General features: G+C 53.4%; 3 protein-coding genes across 7 annotated transcripts in view; 1 reads left to right on the top strand and 2 right to left on the bottom strand.

Annotated features, from left to right (window-relative positions):
- The window catches only part of WBP1L (WW domain binding protein 1 like), a 59469-nt gene extending 51284 nt beyond the window's left edge, over positions 1-8185 (bottom strand). Inside the window, exon 1 of the mRNA XM_065843898.2 lies at positions 8054-8185. Coding sequence (XP_065699970.1) covers positions 8054-8140 — 87 coding nt within the window. The 5' untranslated portion in view covers positions 8141-8185. The remainder of the gene's footprint in view (positions 1-8053) is intronic.
- Positions 8186-11715: 3530 nt separating this feature from the next.
- Positions 11716-17963, bottom strand: SFXN2 (sideroflexin 2). 5 transcript variants are annotated; one of them, XM_065843294.2, is made up of 12 exons: positions 17885-17963; positions 16754-17012; positions 16300-16485; positions 15164-15262; positions 14940-15015; positions 14778-14863; positions 14033-14093; positions 13895-13961; positions 13397-13446; positions 13041-13090; positions 12840-12887; positions 11716-12449 (listed from the first exon to the last, which is right to left on the bottom strand). In XM_065843294.2, exons 2-12 carry the CDS (start codon positions 16912-16914, stop codon positions 12350-12352), a joined length of 984 nt encoding a protein of 327 aa, XP_065699366.1. In that variant the 5' UTR covers positions 16915-17012; positions 17885-17963; the 3' UTR covers positions 11716-12349. The 5 variants fall into 5 exon arrangements, with proteins under 5 accessions (XP_065699366.1, XP_065699367.1, XP_065699364.1 ...); XM_065843295.2 differs by lacking the exon at positions 17885-17963 and adding an exon at positions 17624-17837; XM_065843292.2 differs by lacking the exon at positions 17885-17963 and adding an exon at positions 17616-17790.
- Positions 17964-18035: 72 nt separating this feature from the next.
- ARL3 (ARF like GTPase 3) overlaps positions 18036-18914 on the top strand; it is a 30448-nt gene continuing 29569 nt past the window's right edge. Inside the window, exon 1 of the mRNA XM_065843028.2 lies at positions 18036-18164. Within this exon, the coding sequence (XP_065699100.1) occupies positions 18162-18164 (3 nt within the window). The 5' untranslated portion in view covers positions 18036-18161. The remainder of the gene's footprint in view (positions 18165-18914) is intronic.

Below are 18914 nucleotides of genomic sequence, written 5' to 3'. Positions count from 1 at the left end.
CAACCAGCAGGGTGGCTGTCACGGGGGATATTTTACGCAATGGCACGGCCTGATCTTCTGAAGGCAGAAAACATGCAGCTTCCATGGGCTGTCATCCATCACCTGGGATTTAAAGAGGCTCCCACACAGAGAAAGAGGTTTTAAAAAAACATGCTACTACTGGTACAGTGTTAACAAATAAAAAGTTTGTTACAAAGAGTCAGGAATACAGAGCTTGTCATGGTTGAGGATTTCTGCATCTGTTACACTCTTTCCTTATCAGGCTTCTGGTGTGGCTGCCACAATTACATCATTATTTGGCTGAATAGCATTATCACTGATTACGAGCCCCAGTTCCATATCAAGTAATAAAAAAATGTCTCTTGTGGACAACAGTACTCGACCTGCTGCTCATATCTGTATGCTAGGACACGAGAGAAAAGAGTAAATCAGTTCTGCTCACTAAAAAGCCCCTGCGCCGTCTGCTGGCACGCCACTAATGTTCGAATTTCCTTCCCGCTTCCAACAGGCAATGCTCGACACCTTTTGCACAGGCAAAGGTCAAGATGGCTGGTGAGATTCCTAGCAAAACACTCTTCATAACTGTTTCTACAGCTGATCAGCCTTTTCCCCTATAATTTGCTGTTCAGTCAGCAGAAGACAAAAAAGAAAAATGAAAGTAGTTCTGTAACCACCGGAGCTCCGTTAAGCTGACCTCCCGTCAATTTGTTCTGCAAGGCTGACTGACTTTGCAGGTTAGTGAACTGTGAGCTCCAAATGAGTCTTTTCCAGAAGCCAGGGCATATATCAAGTCAGTCAATGGAGCAACTCACAAATTTCCCAGTGCTTAATAACCTCGGAAGTGTAGTTTCTCAGTGATGTTTCCCTGTTTGTTTGGGGTTTTTTCTTGTTGTTTTGTTTGGGGTTTTTTGTTTGTTTTGGTTTTGGTTTGTTTGGGTTTTGGTTTTTTCAAGATCTTTCTCTGCATATCTGTTTTCAGGAATTCCGCTGAAATCTTATGCATCTTTGAGGTCTCTTCCTACCAAATTTGGTTCTAGTTGGCCAGGGGCTTCAAAATTGATTAATGGGGAGACAGACACTGATAAACACATAAAGCTCACCTCCTTCTGTGACCTGTCTTCTTTCCATTAACAAAATTAATTTTCCTGCTAAAGTCACTCTCTGTCCCACTCAAGGACTTCTGGCAAATCAGCATCTTAACAAGTTCCCTCAGCCTCAAGAAAAGACAACATATGGTTAGTTTTTGCTTTGATCATGACTCCTCCCAGACCTCAACAAAACAAAAACAGCCCTGTGGACCTCTGTTCTTGAGCTGCCTCTGAAATTTCCATCTCTACCTTGCACACACCAGACCCAGAGATGAAATACAAATACATCACCACTAGAAGTAACAAACTTCCACCTCATAGTAAAGCAGAAGAGGAAATAAGGGAAAATCCTTTTGTTTACTGCTGGCAGATCTTTACTTCCTTGAGGCGAACTCATTCCTTTGCTAGTCCTAAGGACCACACTCAGGATCCTGAGGTCTTGAACTGCCCTGAGGAAAACAAAAAGGTCCCTGTCCTCCTTCCTCACTAAACTGAGCACCCAAGAGCTTGTCAGTACTGGCAGCTGCTCCCCATACCCACCTACACCTCTACAACCGGTCATCAGCAAGAGGTCAGCAGCATTTTGAATGGCAAAAGCTCTGCCCCGATACACTGTGGATTTCTTCCATGCTCAAGTGGTCACTAGCTAGCAAGCTGCCACTGCACTGCCAGCACTTAGATTTTTTGTGTAGAAGTGCTTGGGAAGAAGGAAGAGTTGGGAAACTGTATCTAAATCTCCCAGCACCCAGCTCTCACATCCTTTTTTTTTTCCCCATTTGGACAGATCTCGAGCGATGTCAGGTGGATGGATACTGGTTCAGTGGAGGAGGCCTGCAAACCAGCAGCACCACAAGCTGCCTCCAGGAAAAATAAAATATCTCTTTTCTATTTGCAGATGTTGCTCAGGGCACAACGTGCCAGGAAGCACCAGCCACACTGGCCTTAAATGGTTCAGTCTGCTGCATTGGTCTGCCAGCATCACCTTGCTTTGCACCCAACTAACCCCTCCTGCAAAGTGCTCCATTACAGTTTCACAAGCCATTGCAGAGACTATAGCAGTCACCTAAAAATAACACTGGGGGCAGTGATCCCACTGATAATCACATCATTAGAGGAGAATCAAGTTCCTCCTTGTCCAGATAAACAGCAGGTCTCTGCAGCCCCTCAAGCTGTCCTTTGCAGTCAAACTGTACCTGTGAAATCACAGAGAAGCATCATTTGTGACTGCCACGTGAACATGCTCCTTGTCACAGGCAAGGTACAGGCATGCAATTCCTGCTTGGCAAGCCTGTTGTCTCCAGCCAGCTGTTATTTCAGGCATATTTGTTATGAGCACTGTTCACAGGCTCAGCCACACAAGCAATCAACTGTCCGAGCTCAGCTGCCACAGCACCCAGGTTTTGGTATTTCAAAACCTATCTTCTTAGCTGTGGGTTTTCTAATCACAGCAGATAGCAGGGGGGAGGAGGGACCTGACTTCCCCATCAGCATCTTTCCGTGAAGTCATCCGGGAACACCATCCCACACTCTGTGTTTGCTTTCTTCCGACTTGGAAGCACAGACCAAAACCTGGCCCAACCACGTTGTCCTGCAACGTGCAATGAACCTCTCTGCCCTGCCATGACTAATGGCCCTGCCTCCGAGACTGCTTTTGAGATGTCTCCCTTCCCCCCATGTTGCACAAACAGCAGTGCAATCCTAGCAGAAGCAGCTTGCCTGGTCATTTTGGATTCACGGACCCCCTGAAACAAATGCAAGTCAGGAGCACGTACAGCCATAAAGTCTCCAGTTAAATGCATTAATAAACCAAGAAGATTGCTATGCAGCCAACTGGAAAGGGTAAATTCTTAGTCTGTACTCTGTAAAACAGGGCAGCTCAGATAAGAGGAACATCCCCAAACCAAATATGCACATTGTCAGGAAACAGAACAAAAGGCCACGTGTAGCTTGGCGTTACTAAAACTGCGGGACATGCCTGACAAGGAGACGTTTGTGTAGATGCAGCCACGACCAAAGGGCACAGCACAGACCACACTGGATGGAGAACTAGGTCAGAAGATCACTAGCCCAACTAATGCCACAAGCTAATGTCTGCTCAATCTTGCCAGCCCTCCCAATATGACTTAAAGGAAAGAAGAAAAAACAAACAAAACACACATGGTGAAACATAAAACAATAAGGTGGGTGGTTTGCATTTACTAAATATACTGCCCATTACCTCAGAGGATGTTCACGTATTTTCAGATTACAGAGAAACACAAACTGTTACCCACATTAATGCCTTTCAAATACCACAGAAAGGTGAACTTGCACATAACGTTGGCTTAGCACAGACTGACAGAGCTATATAAAAGAGAACAGTTACCACTTTTACACGCAGAAAAGCAATGGCTGAAGATGCTGAGGAGAGCAGCACTTCTGGGAATCGAAGTGAGGGGTTGATGGGTGTTTTAGCCAGGGTTGAGTAACTGTTGTGGAACTGTGGCCAAACATTGAACACATCCATCCTTGTGTCTCACTGGGAAGGTGGATGGCGGTATCACTGCTTTGGGCGCAATCTGTGCTGCCCAGCAGCCTGGTATCCAGCAAAGCCACCACTCAGGGACAGCCAGTACTGGATGCTGCCACCAGCCAGATGAGGCTGACCTGGCCCGACCCAGCCTGGTTCATGTGTCTCAGAGAATGGAAAAATCCCCAGACATATCAAAACAACTCTGGCAGATGAAGCTTTCCAAGTTCCCCCCACAGTGCAGCACAACTCCACAAAAGCTGCCCAAGCTTATTCTTAAGATAGTGTTATATTTTTGTTAATATTTGAAGGGTGACAGGGAAATTCTCAGAAAGGCAGTTACAGGTTCCAGTCACAGAGCTGCTCTGACTATCCTGAAGAAAACTGCCACACTCCTCCCCAGAATGCACTCGACACTTTCAGACCAGGCTTTCCATCTTCTGCACAGCTGCAGAGGCACAAGGAGAAATTCTCACAGCATTGCATGTAATTGTAAAGGCAACTCACAAACAAAAAAGTTTTAATCAAAGAGAAAGAAAGTGTGCTATACAGATGAGACACTGGAGTTCACGGTGGTATAATCATTGCAGTACGAGCAGTCCATAATCCAATCTGCATAGTTATTTAGAGGTTCCTGTCCTGAATGAGTACAGGACGTACTTTGATCTCTGCTGCCTCCTGCCAAAACTGTGGAAATTAGCAAGCCAAAAAACAAAAGTCACAAAAATGTCATGGCAAACAAACTATATCCTATGGTCACACAAGCAACTCTCCTCCTGAATGACCTGATGCAATTTCAAGAGACAAGGAAGTGCAGTTGCAGCTGATTACCTTAATCAAAAAAAGTTGTCTTATATTTAACAGATGAGGAGGTGAGCCTTTCTTACACAAGGACAATTGAAACTTTACTGTTCAGTTCACAAACTACCTGAAGCGATGCTCTGAAAGGGCCCAAATGCAGCCGCACTCTTGGAGGAAGCCCAGTAACACCATACTGGTGCAATCAGAGCTGTGGTCACAGCTGGAGCATAGCCTTGGACAGAAACTCGGTGTTACGCGGGTGTTAGCCACAGTGACAGTCACGCTGAATTCTTCCTTAAAGCAAAGAGCTGTCTGTCCTCTTTGTCACATAAAATGAATCATCCCTCAAGTCACAGTACTTCAAGCAAACTCTCTAATTTGGGATGAAATGGGCCTTTAAGAAGACCGTGCTTCTGTCAGTGTTTGGCTCTAAACCACCTTACTAGAGAAAGACAGATTCCTCAGACTTGTCACATAGTTAACATTCACTCAAATCTCTTGTTTTTAAAGAAAACAACAGTTGAGAAAACTATGTGATAATTAAGCTGCAGGCGTGGGAAGCTGACAGATAGTTAAGGCGATCAAATAACCTTTGCTCTGCCCTGTAGAGACAAACTACAACACAAAAATTATTAATGTTCAGAGTTTTTCATTACAAAATTGATCAAGCTCATTTTTAAAGATATTAAGGACTTATTTCCTCACTTCCTTCTCCCTCAAACCAAGAGGGGAGCACACATCTAAGGAGCGCAGTTAAGGCTGTACATCTACAGTCACAATTGTACATGGCTAGATTTCTTCTTCCTGTGACATTTATCCTGATTTTATTACATAATTGCAATATTTTTGCCCATAATCTACTGATAAACACTTCAACTCCAGTTAACAGAGTTTTGTGCTCCGATTACAAGCGAAACTGAAATAAACAGTCATGGAGACAAACTTGCACTCAGGATGGTGATGAGCTAATTATCTCATTCTCCTCCATCCACCACCCCAAACCAGCCTTAGTTAAATGAAAGGTCTTTGAAGATCTCAGGCAGCCTGGACTTATTTTAACCTGAAAAATCAGACCCTCCTGCAGAGTACAGTGTGTTCTCGGGAATGTTTGTTCAGTGTGGCTAGGCAGTACAGCTCCACCTCCTTAATTATTTAGAGGACACATTTCCTGCAGCACCTCCCAGCCTTAGACCACCAGGTCTGGGGGCCAGTTTTTGCAGGCAAGGAGACACAGACCCTGAACAACAAGCTCTCCCTAACAGCAGAAGCCAGCAGGGCATGGCAGATGTCTGCAAGGTACATGGAACTGGCAAGTCACAGGAGGCAGAAAGGGCAGCAATGATCTAGAGAGAGGACAAGAGGCAAATCCTGTCAGGGTTTCAGCTAGAAACACAGGAACCCTTGGTGCTGAGACCTTCCAAGTCCAGCAGTGCCTCATTGCAGCTCTTCTCTACAAGACCATCAGCTCTGAGGAAATCAGACTCTAAGGCAACAAAGCAGACAAAGTTTTGTTACATGCTCATTTTCAAGATCCTACATTACCACTGTCATTTTTGAGTGGGTAGCTGTCAGTCTCTAGTATGCAGCAAGATAATACCAGTCTTTTCACAAACAGAGTCTACACTTGAGATTTAAAATAAACCACGAGAGTTTTATATAGATAAACTATGAAAAGAAAATGAATTAAAGATGTATACGTATCTAAGCTCTCTAAAGAAAACACAGGCCACCAAAGCTCTTCTCCACCATTCTCATGTATTGTACCACTCAAGACATTATTATTTTAGGATTATTTCTGGTGCACTGACTGGAGAGGATATCCACAAGTCATGTATGCAACTATTCCACAAGCAACATAGCTGTATGATTTCTTTCACACCCTCCTCCCTTTTCCTTTCCTCCTTTTCTACTTCCTATTCCTTTCTTCTACCTGCTTCTTGACTAATGTACAAGCTGTACAAGGAAGGAAGTGTCTTTCAGAGTCTTCAAAGCAGGTATAGTATTTTTATTAGCACATATGGGGTTGAACACTTTCACAACTTCTGTAGAGATAATCCTACCACCTGACCACTGCTCAAAGCTGGAATGCCGCAACAACCAGAGAGCAAAATGGATCTGAGATTGTGCTTATATACACTTAATTTATATACCTCAGCCTGCAGATGAAACAGAGCAAGCACTAGAACTTCTATCTGTTAAAGGCAGTTGAGACAATGTGGAAAACGCACAGTTCAACACAATCCTGCACCTGCGCCCTAGGGAGCAATGGCCAAACTTAGCCTCAGTGCAGCTGAAGGAGATGTGGGATGGCACTGCCAACAAGGAATTACACAGCTTTTAGAGTAGATCTGGTGCTCTTAGTACCCGGAAAAAGACATCCAAAAGGGGGATAACACCTGTAGTCATAGACAAATTCCTCATCTCCTCCTCCAGCAGAAGCATTGGGAAGAATTTGCTGGACCACTTCCAGAAGGGATACTCCCCATCTGTACCCGTGTGACGTTAAGCATCGTGCAACACACAGCCTCTGTGACCTACAATCACAGGTCAGCATCTCACTGGTTCAGACCTTCAACAAATGGAAACTACAACTTGTACCTTATAAGTAATACACCACATCAAATCAGAAGTCATCATATTCGATCTATGTTCTACCTAGGGTGAAAGAAACATCTTGACCCCATGAACAATAAGATCCAGGTTGTGCACAGGTCCTTGGTCTAGTATAGTCCTCTCCAAGTGACAGCATACAGATCAAGGTTAGAGAGATCTACAGGTGTCTACACTGGAAGACTCAAGTAGTACACATTGCAGCATAGTCAGGAAAGAGAGTAAAGAGATGAAGAAATGAGAATCAAATTCATTAAAACCCTTTCCAGGTATGAAAAAGGTAGTAAACGGGTGGTCAAAGTCTACAAAAGCAAGGCCTAACTCCCCTCACCCCAGCTGAACCACACTCCGTCTTCCTTTCCCCTGCACAGAGACTTGTACTGCACCTCTCCACCACAGTTCCTGCCAGGGAAGACAAGTTCACCTGGCCTGTGCAAGTCCCATTTCCCCACCAACCCAGGTCCTCTGGCCAGCTGCTCCATGGCCAACCTTCAGCTCATCTGAAATCTCCTCCACCCCTGTCCCCTCACAGGCCACCCTCTTCCTTGTCACCATCCCAAAAGACACATGCACCTCCATCCGCAGGCCCTTGGGCACCTGGCAGTTTAAGTCTTCTGCCCTCACTAGAGCCATCTTTCCCATCTTCTCTAGTCAACACCCTTCCTCACGTCCTGCAGCCTCCCTGCCGTACAAAGCACCTCCAAGAGGCGCTGGCACCCGTGCCTGGATCCCTGAACCACCTCTCCATCCCCACGACACACAGGCACCGCCAAACTCGGGTCTCTGCATCTCCTCCGGCTTCACTTAAGCCAAGGGAACTCCCCAAACCTCGGACAGGCCCCTAAGAGCCTCTTCCCCCCGCCCCAAGGGCCCCCTGGCACCCCATGTAGGCTCCCACCCCTGCCAGCCCAGCCTGACCCCACACCCCAAAGCCAACCTCCCTCCCCTCCGGAGAATACAGCCGCCCTCGGCCCAGGGGCACAGCTCTACAGCACGGCACGGCCACAGACCCCCCCTCAGGCGGCACCCCGAGGGCAGCCCCTACCTGGGCAGGCTCCACGCTGGCGGGCAGCCCCTCGGGCAGGGCCTGGAACAGCAGCAAGGCCATGGCGGCGCGGAGCCTCCTCGCCATCCCCCCCACCCCCCGCTCCCCGCCTCCCCAGCCCGACTGCGGCCCGGGACGGGAGCCGAGGGGGCACCCCGCGCCCGGCCCCGCCCTTGTCGGTCGTCTATTGGACGGGCGGTGCGCCGCTCGGCTGGCCATTGGCTTAGCGTGCTGTCGCTTAGGGCAGAACAAGGCGGGGCTGCGCTCAGGGAGCTGCCATCTTGAGTGTGGCGGACCGGGGAGGGAGCCTGGGATGGCGCCAGGTCTGCCATATTGTGAGTGGCGGAACTGGCTGGAGAGCGGTGTGGGGAGCTGCCCCTTGGTCCTGCACCCCCAGCGCAATGCACCCCCGCGGGCAGAACTGGGCATGGCAAAAAGGGGGTTCACAAGCACCCTCTGGCCTGCCACAGCCTCCCTGACACCCCTACGGGAGCCAGGCACTCATCCCCCGTTCACCTGGTCACACCTGGTTACTGTGATCCCTGTTCAGCCTGCGCCCCAGTGCACCCACAGAGCTCCCAATCCAAACAGCCTTCCCGAACCCGGGCACACCAGGGAGCTCGACATGGAGAGGGTGCTAAAATGGGTCTGGCCTTGAGGCGCCCAGTGGGCAGCCACAAGTTGTTATAGGAGGACTGTGGAGAAGAGGATCTGCTGCCGTGGTCACAATGTGTCCCCACGCCACGGTCTCTCGCCTGGGCTTGCAGCCCCAGGAGAAGTGGGGACACTGGGACTTGGGGTTAATTCACAGCTGGAGGGAGATGGCCTGTGTTTCTGGTGCAGTGGCTTTTCACACCGCCACTCCTGGCATGCCAGGCAGCTTCTGTGCTGGATTGGCATGAGGAAGTTTATCAGATGCTTGGATAACACATTAAGAAAAGCCAGAAAAAAATAATCGCCTTAGCAGTTTATCTCCTACCCTGGCATTTTCAATCAGGGCAGTACTTGGGGCACACCTAACCCTGCCAGATCAGCTCACTTGCCTGCCGCTGGCGTGGGCTGACACGTGGTAACCTATTGCACATGCACCCTGCTTGCTCCTCTCTCCATAGGCAGCCAGTTTACCAGCCTCCGCTGGCAAGGAGCTGTGATCCAAGACTACCTGCTGGGGCTGCTTACGGCTCAGAGTTGACCCCCAGCCTCCCCAGCCCTTCCCCAGGCTCTGCCGCAGCCCAACACAACACCTTTGGTCTGGTTATCATTTGAAGGGAGGTTGTAAACATATTGAAGCACTGACATTTCAGCCACACACAATTATTAAAGGAGATTTATTCCTATTCCCAGCTGGCTCTGAAATTAGGGGCACAGCAGGGAGAAGGCAGCGAATGCACATGGGACAAGTCTAGATCAGGTATGACTCATCGCTGGAAAGCAATTAACACTCGAAGCTCTTCCCAAACAGGGATGAGTCCAGCTCTGACTCTTTGCAATGAAGTTTCCTTTCCATTGGAGCACTGGGAGATGGAGGCAGAGCTGGCCAGAGCCACCCTTGGCAGCACAGGGACTTGCTGGCTGTGACCCCTCTGCTCCCAGCAAGGCCAAGGCAGGCTGAGGAGTTACTGTGGTTTTGGGGAGTGCAGGCAGGCACTGGTTGCAACAAACATCTCCTGACACTGGAGCAACATGAGCTGTTGAGATGACTTGAATCCTCCAGGGGAGATTCCAGCTACAACCTAGAAACCCCGCTGAGCTGAACTGTCAGCTGACATAAATCCATGTCGATGTGAAGAGAGAATCCACTGCTATAAACTCAAGAGGGAGGTCTGGCTTGAGGATGGCTTGCTGATCCTCCAGGCCCAGAGCAACCCTCTTCCTCTGGCCAAGAGCAACAAACTCTGCCATGTCCCACTCCCTAGGGTGGGGGAGAGCTCCTGCAAGATGTCAATAGCTTTTCAGAGGGTCCCCTCCCTCTATCACCCCTCTGGCATGGCTAGGGGTAGGAAAAAAGGAGTGACAAAACCACAGAGGCTTTCCCAGCATGGTCCCAACCTTGGCTTCAGGTGGCTGCTGCCCTGGCATCGCTGGCCACATGACCTGCAAATGCAGGAAGGGTCAACAGCAAGAGTGTGGCCGCAATGTGCAGGGGAAGGGCACACTTAGGGTGTGCAGCACATCATTTTACAAGCCCCCCTGTGCTTCCAAGGCTGCCAGAGGTGCCTTGGACTCAAACACAGCACAGGCTGCTACAAGTACCTTTCTGAAAGGGCTCAAAGCAGTTTTGGGTGTAGGGCAAGAGCAGCTTGAGTTAAGGAGCTTAAGAAAAGCAGAGATGTCTCCTTGTGGCTTCTTCCCACTCTCAACAAGAGTGACATCTGTTTCATTTCATATGCTTATCTATTTTAATTGCGCATTAACAAGAGATCAAATAATGCCCAGGGAACAGATACACAAGTTTGAACATGTTTTCCTATTTTCTACTGACCTACTACTTATTTCACAGCTCTTGTGCAGCTTTCTAGCTGTAGCTACATGTGGTTGGAGACATTATCCTCTGCCTATTGTTGCAGCTTGGGCAGAAGCAAACCTGCTGTGGATACAGCTTGGCTCTTCCAAAAGTATGTTTGGGTTTGGCTGCTCTCTCTGTAGGAGTGGAGTGGTTAATACCAGAAATCCCTTTGACTGCAGAGTCTGGGTCTCCACTTTGGCAGGCAACTGACGTGGGGATGCTGCAGCCCTGTGGGATCTGACATGCACCCATGGCTGGAGAGACTGGCATGGACCACCCACTGAGCCACGGGGCTCTCTGAGAAGCCATGTCTTAGAAGCATGCAAATATCTTAGAAACTTGCTTGTCCCACTGAGAGATGTTCATCAGCAAGCTGAGAGCCTGGATGCAGGTGGCTGAGAACAAGGACTTTAGCCCAGGACTTGGGCTGAACTCTGGGGCCCCTTCCTCCTCTGTAAATAGCCTGCAGCAAGCTCAAGCTGCTCTTCTTTGGGGTAGGAGAGGCCCCATGACAGACCCAGATTAGCATCATGCAAATGCTACTTGGCCAAGAAGACAAGCTGTACCCATGGGTGTAGGAAGGGTCACCCAGCCTCATCCCCCTAGCCCTTCCACTGGGATGAGAGTCATCATGAGCACAGCGCTGTCACCTTCTCTTTCTCATTTGCTTCAGTACTGCTTACAGTCCCAACAGCCTCTCAGTGAAGGCTGCATGGCTTGCTCAAAAGCTTTCAGGGCTCATGCCAGCCCTTGTACAGCCTCATGGCTCTTCCTTCTCCTGTCCTGTGTAGAGCCTCAGCCTGGTGCCCGGTCAGTCACAGAGCCCTACCCAGGGAAGCAGACACCCAGAGACCAGTTAAAAGCAGAATTCACAGCTGTTGTTTTGTTTGTTTGTTTTAAACAAAACAAAAAAAAATCACTGCATTTTATTTTTTTAAATCATCTTCTCTGTTTTTTGCAGTGCTGCTAGTCAGAACCTGAATTAATTCCTCAATAACTTTGTGATTGCTATGACTCCTTCCTCCTGTCCAAAGGGGCCTTGGTCTGACTGGGGACAGTGAGATGTAGGACAACAGCGATGGCTGGCTCTTGTGCTCAGAGGAAGGGGTAGATTGCAGACATCAGATCTTAAAAACAATTATTTGTTTTTAACAACAACAACAACAACAACAACAACTCTCAATTGTGGCAATTGCAAAAAGTGAATAAAACCTGAACCTGACAGCAAGGAAGGCATGGTCCAAGCATTGATCCCCGGACTTCAAGGTGGTCCCTGTGCAGAGGAGACAGGTCCCTTCCCACCTGCCAAGGTGGGATCCAGCTCTTGGTAAGAGGCCACTGCGGTGGCTTAAGGCAGCAATGTGGTTTGGTTCCTGGTAGAGGACATGGGTGATAGCAGGGCACCTGCTGTCAGAGGTAGGACTGTGCTCTGAGCCCAGGGGTGAGAGAGCCTGATGCCTCGTGGGGCTGATCCTCAGACAGAGCGGACAGATCCCTCCTGTGCAGGGCCAGAGGAAGGCATGGGAAGCGCAGCCATCACCCAGGGCAAGAGAGAGGTGGGGAGGCAGGGACACAGCCAGCAAAAGATGGCTCAGGACAAGCCAAGATGCTGCAAGCTGGGCATGCAGGGCCAGATCCTGTCTCTCTTGGGGAAAGGAGTTGGCAGAAATTATTCTGGGCTGCGGTGGGCAGATCTGGTTCGACTGCACCTCTGAGCCCGGCTCAGGGGACATAGGGCTGGTGGTGGCAGGGGGCCAGAGGGGTGCAAAGACTCCTGAGGTAGCATCTGTTCACAGTCCCTTGTTAAAATAGACATGCAGCACTTTGTCCCTGTGCTTGGCCACGATGCTGTCGCGCAGTTCTGGCTCAAGGTCAGCCAGTGCAAGGGAGCTGTGGGGAGAGAAGACAGACACTGAGATCTGCAAACCTCCTCCCTGACCACCAGTAAGGCCACCCACCCTCCCAATTGCCATTTAAGGTCCCTTGGCAGTCCTGGGATCTTGCAGGCTCACATCAAAACCAGCACCCATCCCTGGCACCCACACTACCCCCAGTGCTGGGGGCAGAGAGCTGCCCATGGCACTGTGGGTCCCATTGCTCCCATAACAGAGCAGGGGAGGCACATGCTCTCCTGCTGCCCAGGGCACCAGCAGACATGGACAGACACTGTTTTGGGTTGAGGTGCCCACCATGCCTCTCCTGGGATGGGCAGAGAAGAGCCAGGGGAGGAGGAAGGCACCCGAGGTCCTGCACAGAAGGGAGAAATAGTGGGATAGGTACCATCTCTGTGGGAACAGGGCACAGGCTGCCGGCACCATGAACAGGAGGCTGCAGGACAGAGAAGAGCCAGTGTTAAGTGTTGGGGATCCCAGCCCGTTTGCGCCCCCAGCTGCAGGGATGTCAGCCCCAGCAGTGCTGCTCAAGCACCCATGGAAGCCACGCTCTGAGCACCCACAGCCTTTTGAGCAGTGAGATACTTACAAGCTGCCGCTCAGTAGCACTTGCAGAGGCATATGGAGCACCCGGATACGCTGCAAGGGAAGAGCAGGGAGTGAGTCCCCAGCCTCACCGCAAGCCCTGCTCACAGGATAGAGACTCCTCCCTTCAACAAGGCTGAATGCCCAGCACCTCCAGGAAGCCACTGATCCCTGCCATCCTCTCATAGCCTCTCCATGTCATCAGAGAGACATTTGGTGTACCAGTGACTCAAATGGGGCAAAACAAGCCGGGCTCTGCAAATACCCCCATTTCACTCCCAGCATCTTGGTGGCTGGGGAGCAGTGCTCGGGCACTGCAGGACCCACTGGAAAACTGTGGCAGGAGAAACATAGGCTTACCTGCATGAAGGCAAATTTCTCCAGCCGCTCCATGATGATGGGCAAAATAACTAGGTGCAGAAAGAAGAGGTCAGCCCCCCCCAGCAAGCCAGTCCATGGGGCTGCCCCAGCAGGACCATCATCCCAGAGGCCATGGAAGTGGCTGGTTGTGCTGGGAGCTGCTGGCTCTTTGCTCACAGCAGGGATTGGGCACAGGACCCCCATCCATTATCCAAACATGCTCTGTAGTCCTTGTGTTCCCATCCCTCCTGCCGGGCTTGCTGCACATCAAGGGTCTTGCAAGAGCAAGGGGATGTGGGGCTGTAGGCTCAGGGGGCTCTGATGGATGGAGCAGGATGAGGAGACCAGCTCCATCAGTGAGATGAGACCAGATGTCACCCTGGATGCAGGACCACCCTCCCTCTTCCTCCCATAGGGTATCCTGAGACAGAGGAGGGCAAGGCAACAGGTCCCGGGGCAGCCCCAGTCTGTCCCCCTACCCTCCCACCCCACACTCACTCATGCCTGGTGCCGCCATGGTGATCCTGGAGACCACAACCTGCGTGATGCCCTTCACCGCTGCCCTCTGCAAGCAAGACCAGTGGATGAGTCCCCACCACACCATGTCTTGACCTGGATCCTCATCCCGAGACTCACCCTGGAGTGGCCGAGCTCATTGTTGTCCTTGTCTGTCACTGTCACTCCATTGATAATCTCCCTGGTGGGGAAAGGCAGCAGTGAGTGGCGGCTGGAATGCCTGGCGGGTCATGAGGAGGACACAGCAGTTGGGTGAAGGGGTGCCAAGGGGTCCCCCCCGTGCTGTACTGGCACAGCAGCCCTGCCCCAGGCCTGCAGTGCCCTGGGGTGCCACAGTCCCCAGCCCAGCCAATGCTGCCATCTTCAGGGCACGTCTGCAAACAGGGTCTGGCTGTCCAGACACCCACCTGGGACCTGCAGCCAGACCAGGGAACAGTCCCCCGCACAGCACCCCAGATCCCCATGCCATGACCCCCGGGGGACCCCCGGCAGCAGGAAAATGGGCCTAATCTAGGGGGTCCCAGCACCAGGACATCATGGACTGGGGCTCTCCCATCACCACATGCAGAAGGCCTTTGAGCCTGCGGGATCTTCCAGCCTGGACCACAGAATGGCTATCCTCACCCCAAAATCCCCCTCCTGCTCCACACAGAGGCTGAGCCACCCCACCCCACACCTTCCACCAGAGACCCAGCACCATGAATGCACGGACCCTGGCTCACCTCCCTCTCATCCTCCCACTCTCTCCAGCCCCCAGGATGGGAAACTGGCAGAGCAGCCAGGGAACCCCAGAGCCTGGCTGCCACTGGCTTGCCTTTGGAGGTAGCCAGGGCCTTTGAGTGCCCTGGCCACGACTGACACTTACTGCTGCCGCATCACGGGGATATTGACACAGTTGGCAGCAGCCACGGCTGCGAAGGGAACCCATCGGGCCAGCAAGGGGGGCGCTCGCTGCGGGAGACAGGCTGGCATCAGTGCGGGAGAGGGGATGTGGGCAGCTACCCCAGCCAGTCCACTCCCAGCATACCTTGGTGTAGAGGTTGAGTCCCACCGCAGTGGCCAGGGCCGTACTGGTGGCCGTGACATAAGCCACCCCAATTTGTCTGGAGAGCAATTTCCAAATAAGAGAGAAAAAACAAACTCATTGATCCTGTTACTTTGGTGCCCAAGACAGGATATGAGGGGTCTTTATGGGGCTTCAGGGGGGTCCTGGCACAGAGGGTCCCTGTCCCACAACAGGACCACACTCACCTCAGCGAGATGGGCGAGGCGGCATTGCGGTTGGTATAGTTGACGATGGCGTTGAAGGACTGGTTCACCCACTGCCAGAAAACCACAGCAGGCACCGTCCTGCAGAGGGAAGGGACTAAGAGAATGCCCAAGGGCCACCAGAGATACGTGGCTTGTGCCTGTGGCCAAGCTTGCCAGGGGGACAGCCAAGAGGCCCCTGGTGTCACTCAAGGGAAACTGAGGCACCACAACAAAGCCATGAGCCAGTGGCAGAGCTGGGAAATGACACCAGGAGTCCTGCCTGCTGTGGGGCTTTGGGGAACACATGAGGGGGCCCAGCCCTGTGGAGCTCTCAGCTATGGGTGGGAGACGTAGCTCTCAGTGGGGTGGCAGCCACCCTGCTGGGCCGAGATAAGCCTCTGTCAATGGGAGTGGAAAGGAGGGGGCACAGAGGGAAAGAAGTGGCTCTGGGGCTGATTGGGACACCTGGGCTCCTACTGGTGTCTCAGGGACACTGAGGTGTTTCAGGACGGGAAACAGAGCGATGTGGGTCTGAGCAAGATTTGGGATGCGGGAGGGTGGAGATGGGCTGGGAAGAGGGCGACCCAGCAGCACTGGAAGATGCCTCACCCAGGCTGGACCTCACCAGCAAACAGGGGTGGGATGGGGATCCACTGGGAAAAGCAGTGTCCGTCCCACACATGCTCTGCACTGGGGAGAGGGTTGCTCACACCCCAGCAGCCATTTCAGAAGGGGAATGCAGGGGGCCGTTGGCATGAGCTGTGGATGCTGTAGCAGCCTGGCCTGGAAGCACATTTAGTTCCCAGTTTTGACGGCTGTTATGGCCCACAGAGCAAAAGCAGAGGTGATGCATGGCTTGGCCATGTTAATCGTTACAAGCGTCCCGGGAAGTGCTGATCTGACTGCGCAGGGTGAAGACAGACCGTCCCCAGCCACACCAGGTGCCAGGAAGACCCACAATGTTTCTGTCACAGGATCAGCACTGGGAACTGGGCACAGGGACACTGGGCACAGCAGCCATGGCCATGCCTTAGGCAGCAGCCAGTCCCAGAGGAGGCACACTGGCCATGCCCCAGCCATTGGGGACCCTTTGAGGGGCTGTGGGCTGTCAGGGACCAGCATCCCCAGGGGCTCACCGGTAGAACTGGAGCATGCAGCCAGTGAGGGCCATGCCCCCTGGCACCTGGAAGGACATCCTCCCGATCAGGTTCATCTTCTCACCGCTGTCAGGGTGGAAGGCCGAGTCATACAGCTTCTTGGCATAGAGCAGCTGCTCCTGGCTGCTTCCCGGTGGCACCAGCCCAGCCCTGCAAGCCCAGAGCCTGTTGGCGATTGTCATGCTGACCCACTGGCACCTGGCGCTGCCAGGGCATGGAGCCCAAGGCACCAAACATGAAAGGCAGAGGAAACTTGTCCCAGCCTGAGGCTCCCAGGAGAAGCCTGGAAAAAATTCCCCCAAACCACCTCCAACAGATGTTACATCCCAGCACACCCACTTGTGAATGACTGCCTCCATCCCCCCGCAGGGTGATCGGGTATGGCCACGGGCAGAGGGATGGCACCTGCCCCAGCTGCACCCCTGCCCCTCACCTCCAGTCTTCCACAAGGGCCTTGGCCCGGTCTAGCTCCTCCTCCGGCACCAGCACAGTCCGCGGGTCAGTGATGTTGAAGAAATGTTTCAGGCGTCCCATGAAGGTGCTCTGGTCCCAGCGTGGGGCATCGATGTTGAAGCCGTCAGGAACAGTGGCCATTTCAGCACAGGTCTGGGCAGGGGTGGAGGGTGGCTCAGGAGGATCCTGCCTCGCTTGCCTGCCTGGTGTGGGGCTGCCGTGGCCACAGGAGCAGTTAACTGGGCAAGAACCATAGCAGGTTTATATTTAATGGGAAAGTTGAACTTTGAGCAGCCCCGAGCCCAGGAGCCTCCTGCACCCCTGCTACCAGCTGAATGTCAAACACAGCAAGGCTGCTCCTTCACAAGCCACCCTCACTGCATAGTATTCCCTACTTGTATCCCCAGCACCTGGCACCCACTCCTTGGGGTGGGACTGTGCTGCACAACACTGCAGGGCCCAGCCCCCTCCACCAACGCTGCATGGCACTGCCCTGTGAGTGCTCCCCGCTGGGGCACTGTACTGCAACCCCCTACACACACATAGCATGTCACTGCATCCCCTGCACTGTGCTGTGTCCCTCAACGGCACTGCATGCCCCCATGGCAGTAGACTGCACCCTCCATGGCCTGCGCTGCAGCCCCTCCCCGAACACTGTCTGCACCCACTGTGGCACAGCGCCCTCCTGTGCCTCCACTGCACAGCCCCACCGCATCCCCTGTGGCACCCCACTGCACTGTCCCGCACTACACTGCACCCTCTCATGGCACTGCTGCTGCACTGCATGTTCTCCGTAACACCGACGACACACTCCTGTGACTCTGTCACACTCTCCCCCACACCGTTGTACCGCATCCTCCGTGGCACCGCACTGCATGATTCCCATAGCAGCCTGGGGAGCGTGCAGTGCGATGTGGTGCTACACTGCACGCCTCCCTTGGCCCGGCCCGGCCCGGCCCGGCTCGGCTCGGCTCGGCTCGTAGTGCTGCACGGCGCCCTGGCAGCACTACCACACCCGGCCAGCACCGCACGCCCGGCACGGCACGGCACGGCACGGCACGGCACGGTACTCCAGCCCTGCGCGCCGTGGCGCGGCCCCACGTGGCGCTACCTGCAGGCCCCCGGTCCCTCTCCCACGCGGCCCTAGCGACACGTGGACAGCCTCGGCCAATCACAAAAACAACCAGACCCGCCCCCTCCTGGCAGGGCGGCCCTTTGTAGGCATGCGCTGGCTGAGGGGGCGTGGCCTAGCGCCACCGCCCTCAGCTAACCCCGCCCCTCCCGCCGTCGGCACGTTCCGTACGTACGGCGGGAAGCGCTGACGCCGTACGTAGCGGCGGCGTGTGTGTGACGCAGTTGCCCATGGTAACCCCGGGGCCGCGCAGAGGATGGTGAGTGGGGCGGGGGGCGCCGGGGGGAGCGCGGCGGGAACGCGCGGCCCGCCGGGATGGGCAGAAGGCCCGGGACAGCCTGAGCCCGCCGGGCACCGGAGGGCCGGCGATGCCCACCTGAGGGGCCCGGCAGGCCTGAGACCGGGGGTGCCCACCCCGGGGGAGCGTGGGATCGTGGGACCTGAGACACCCACCCGGGGATCTCGTGGGCCATGGGGCCGCCGTGCCTGGCCGGGATCCACGGGAGGCGATCTGGCAAGCCTGGGACCACGAGGGTTGGTGACGGCCACCTGGGGGATCTGGCAGGCCTGGGATCACGGGCACTGAGGATGCCCATCCGGGGATAGTGTGGAGGGATTGGGGCACCAGGGACCCGGTTAGACAGTGGCTTCTAGTCAGGAGGGCACAGGGGCCTGGGTCCACGGGGGCTGGGGACACCCAGGCAAAGCGATGCCGCTAGGGCTGGGGACAGTGTAAATCTGGGGCTTCCAGCCATAGGAGACCCTGACTGGGGTTCTGTCAGGAGCCGGAGGCTATGTGGGACCCAAAGAATGGGGTTGAGTTGAGTCCTGGTAGGGGCTGGGAGGCTTAAGGATGTTAGGGGATTTGGGGGAGGAGTGTTGAGGGAGATCAGCCTGCCTGGAGTTATAGTGTCATAGAACTGTTTGGGTTGGAAGACACCTTCAAAGCTCATCTAGTCCAACCGCCCTGCAATGAGCAGGGACATCTTCAGCTACATCAGAGTTGATT

The sequence above is a fragment of the Patagioenas fasciata genome, chromosome 8 (assembly GCF_037038585.1).
Source record: "Patagioenas fasciata isolate bPatFas1 chromosome 8, bPatFas1.hap1, whole genome shotgun sequence".
NCBI classification, from domain to species: domain Eukaryota; kingdom Metazoa; phylum Chordata; class Aves; order Columbiformes; family Columbidae; genus Patagioenas; species Patagioenas fasciata.
This window is presented reverse-complemented; position numbering and strand designations above follow the sequence as displayed.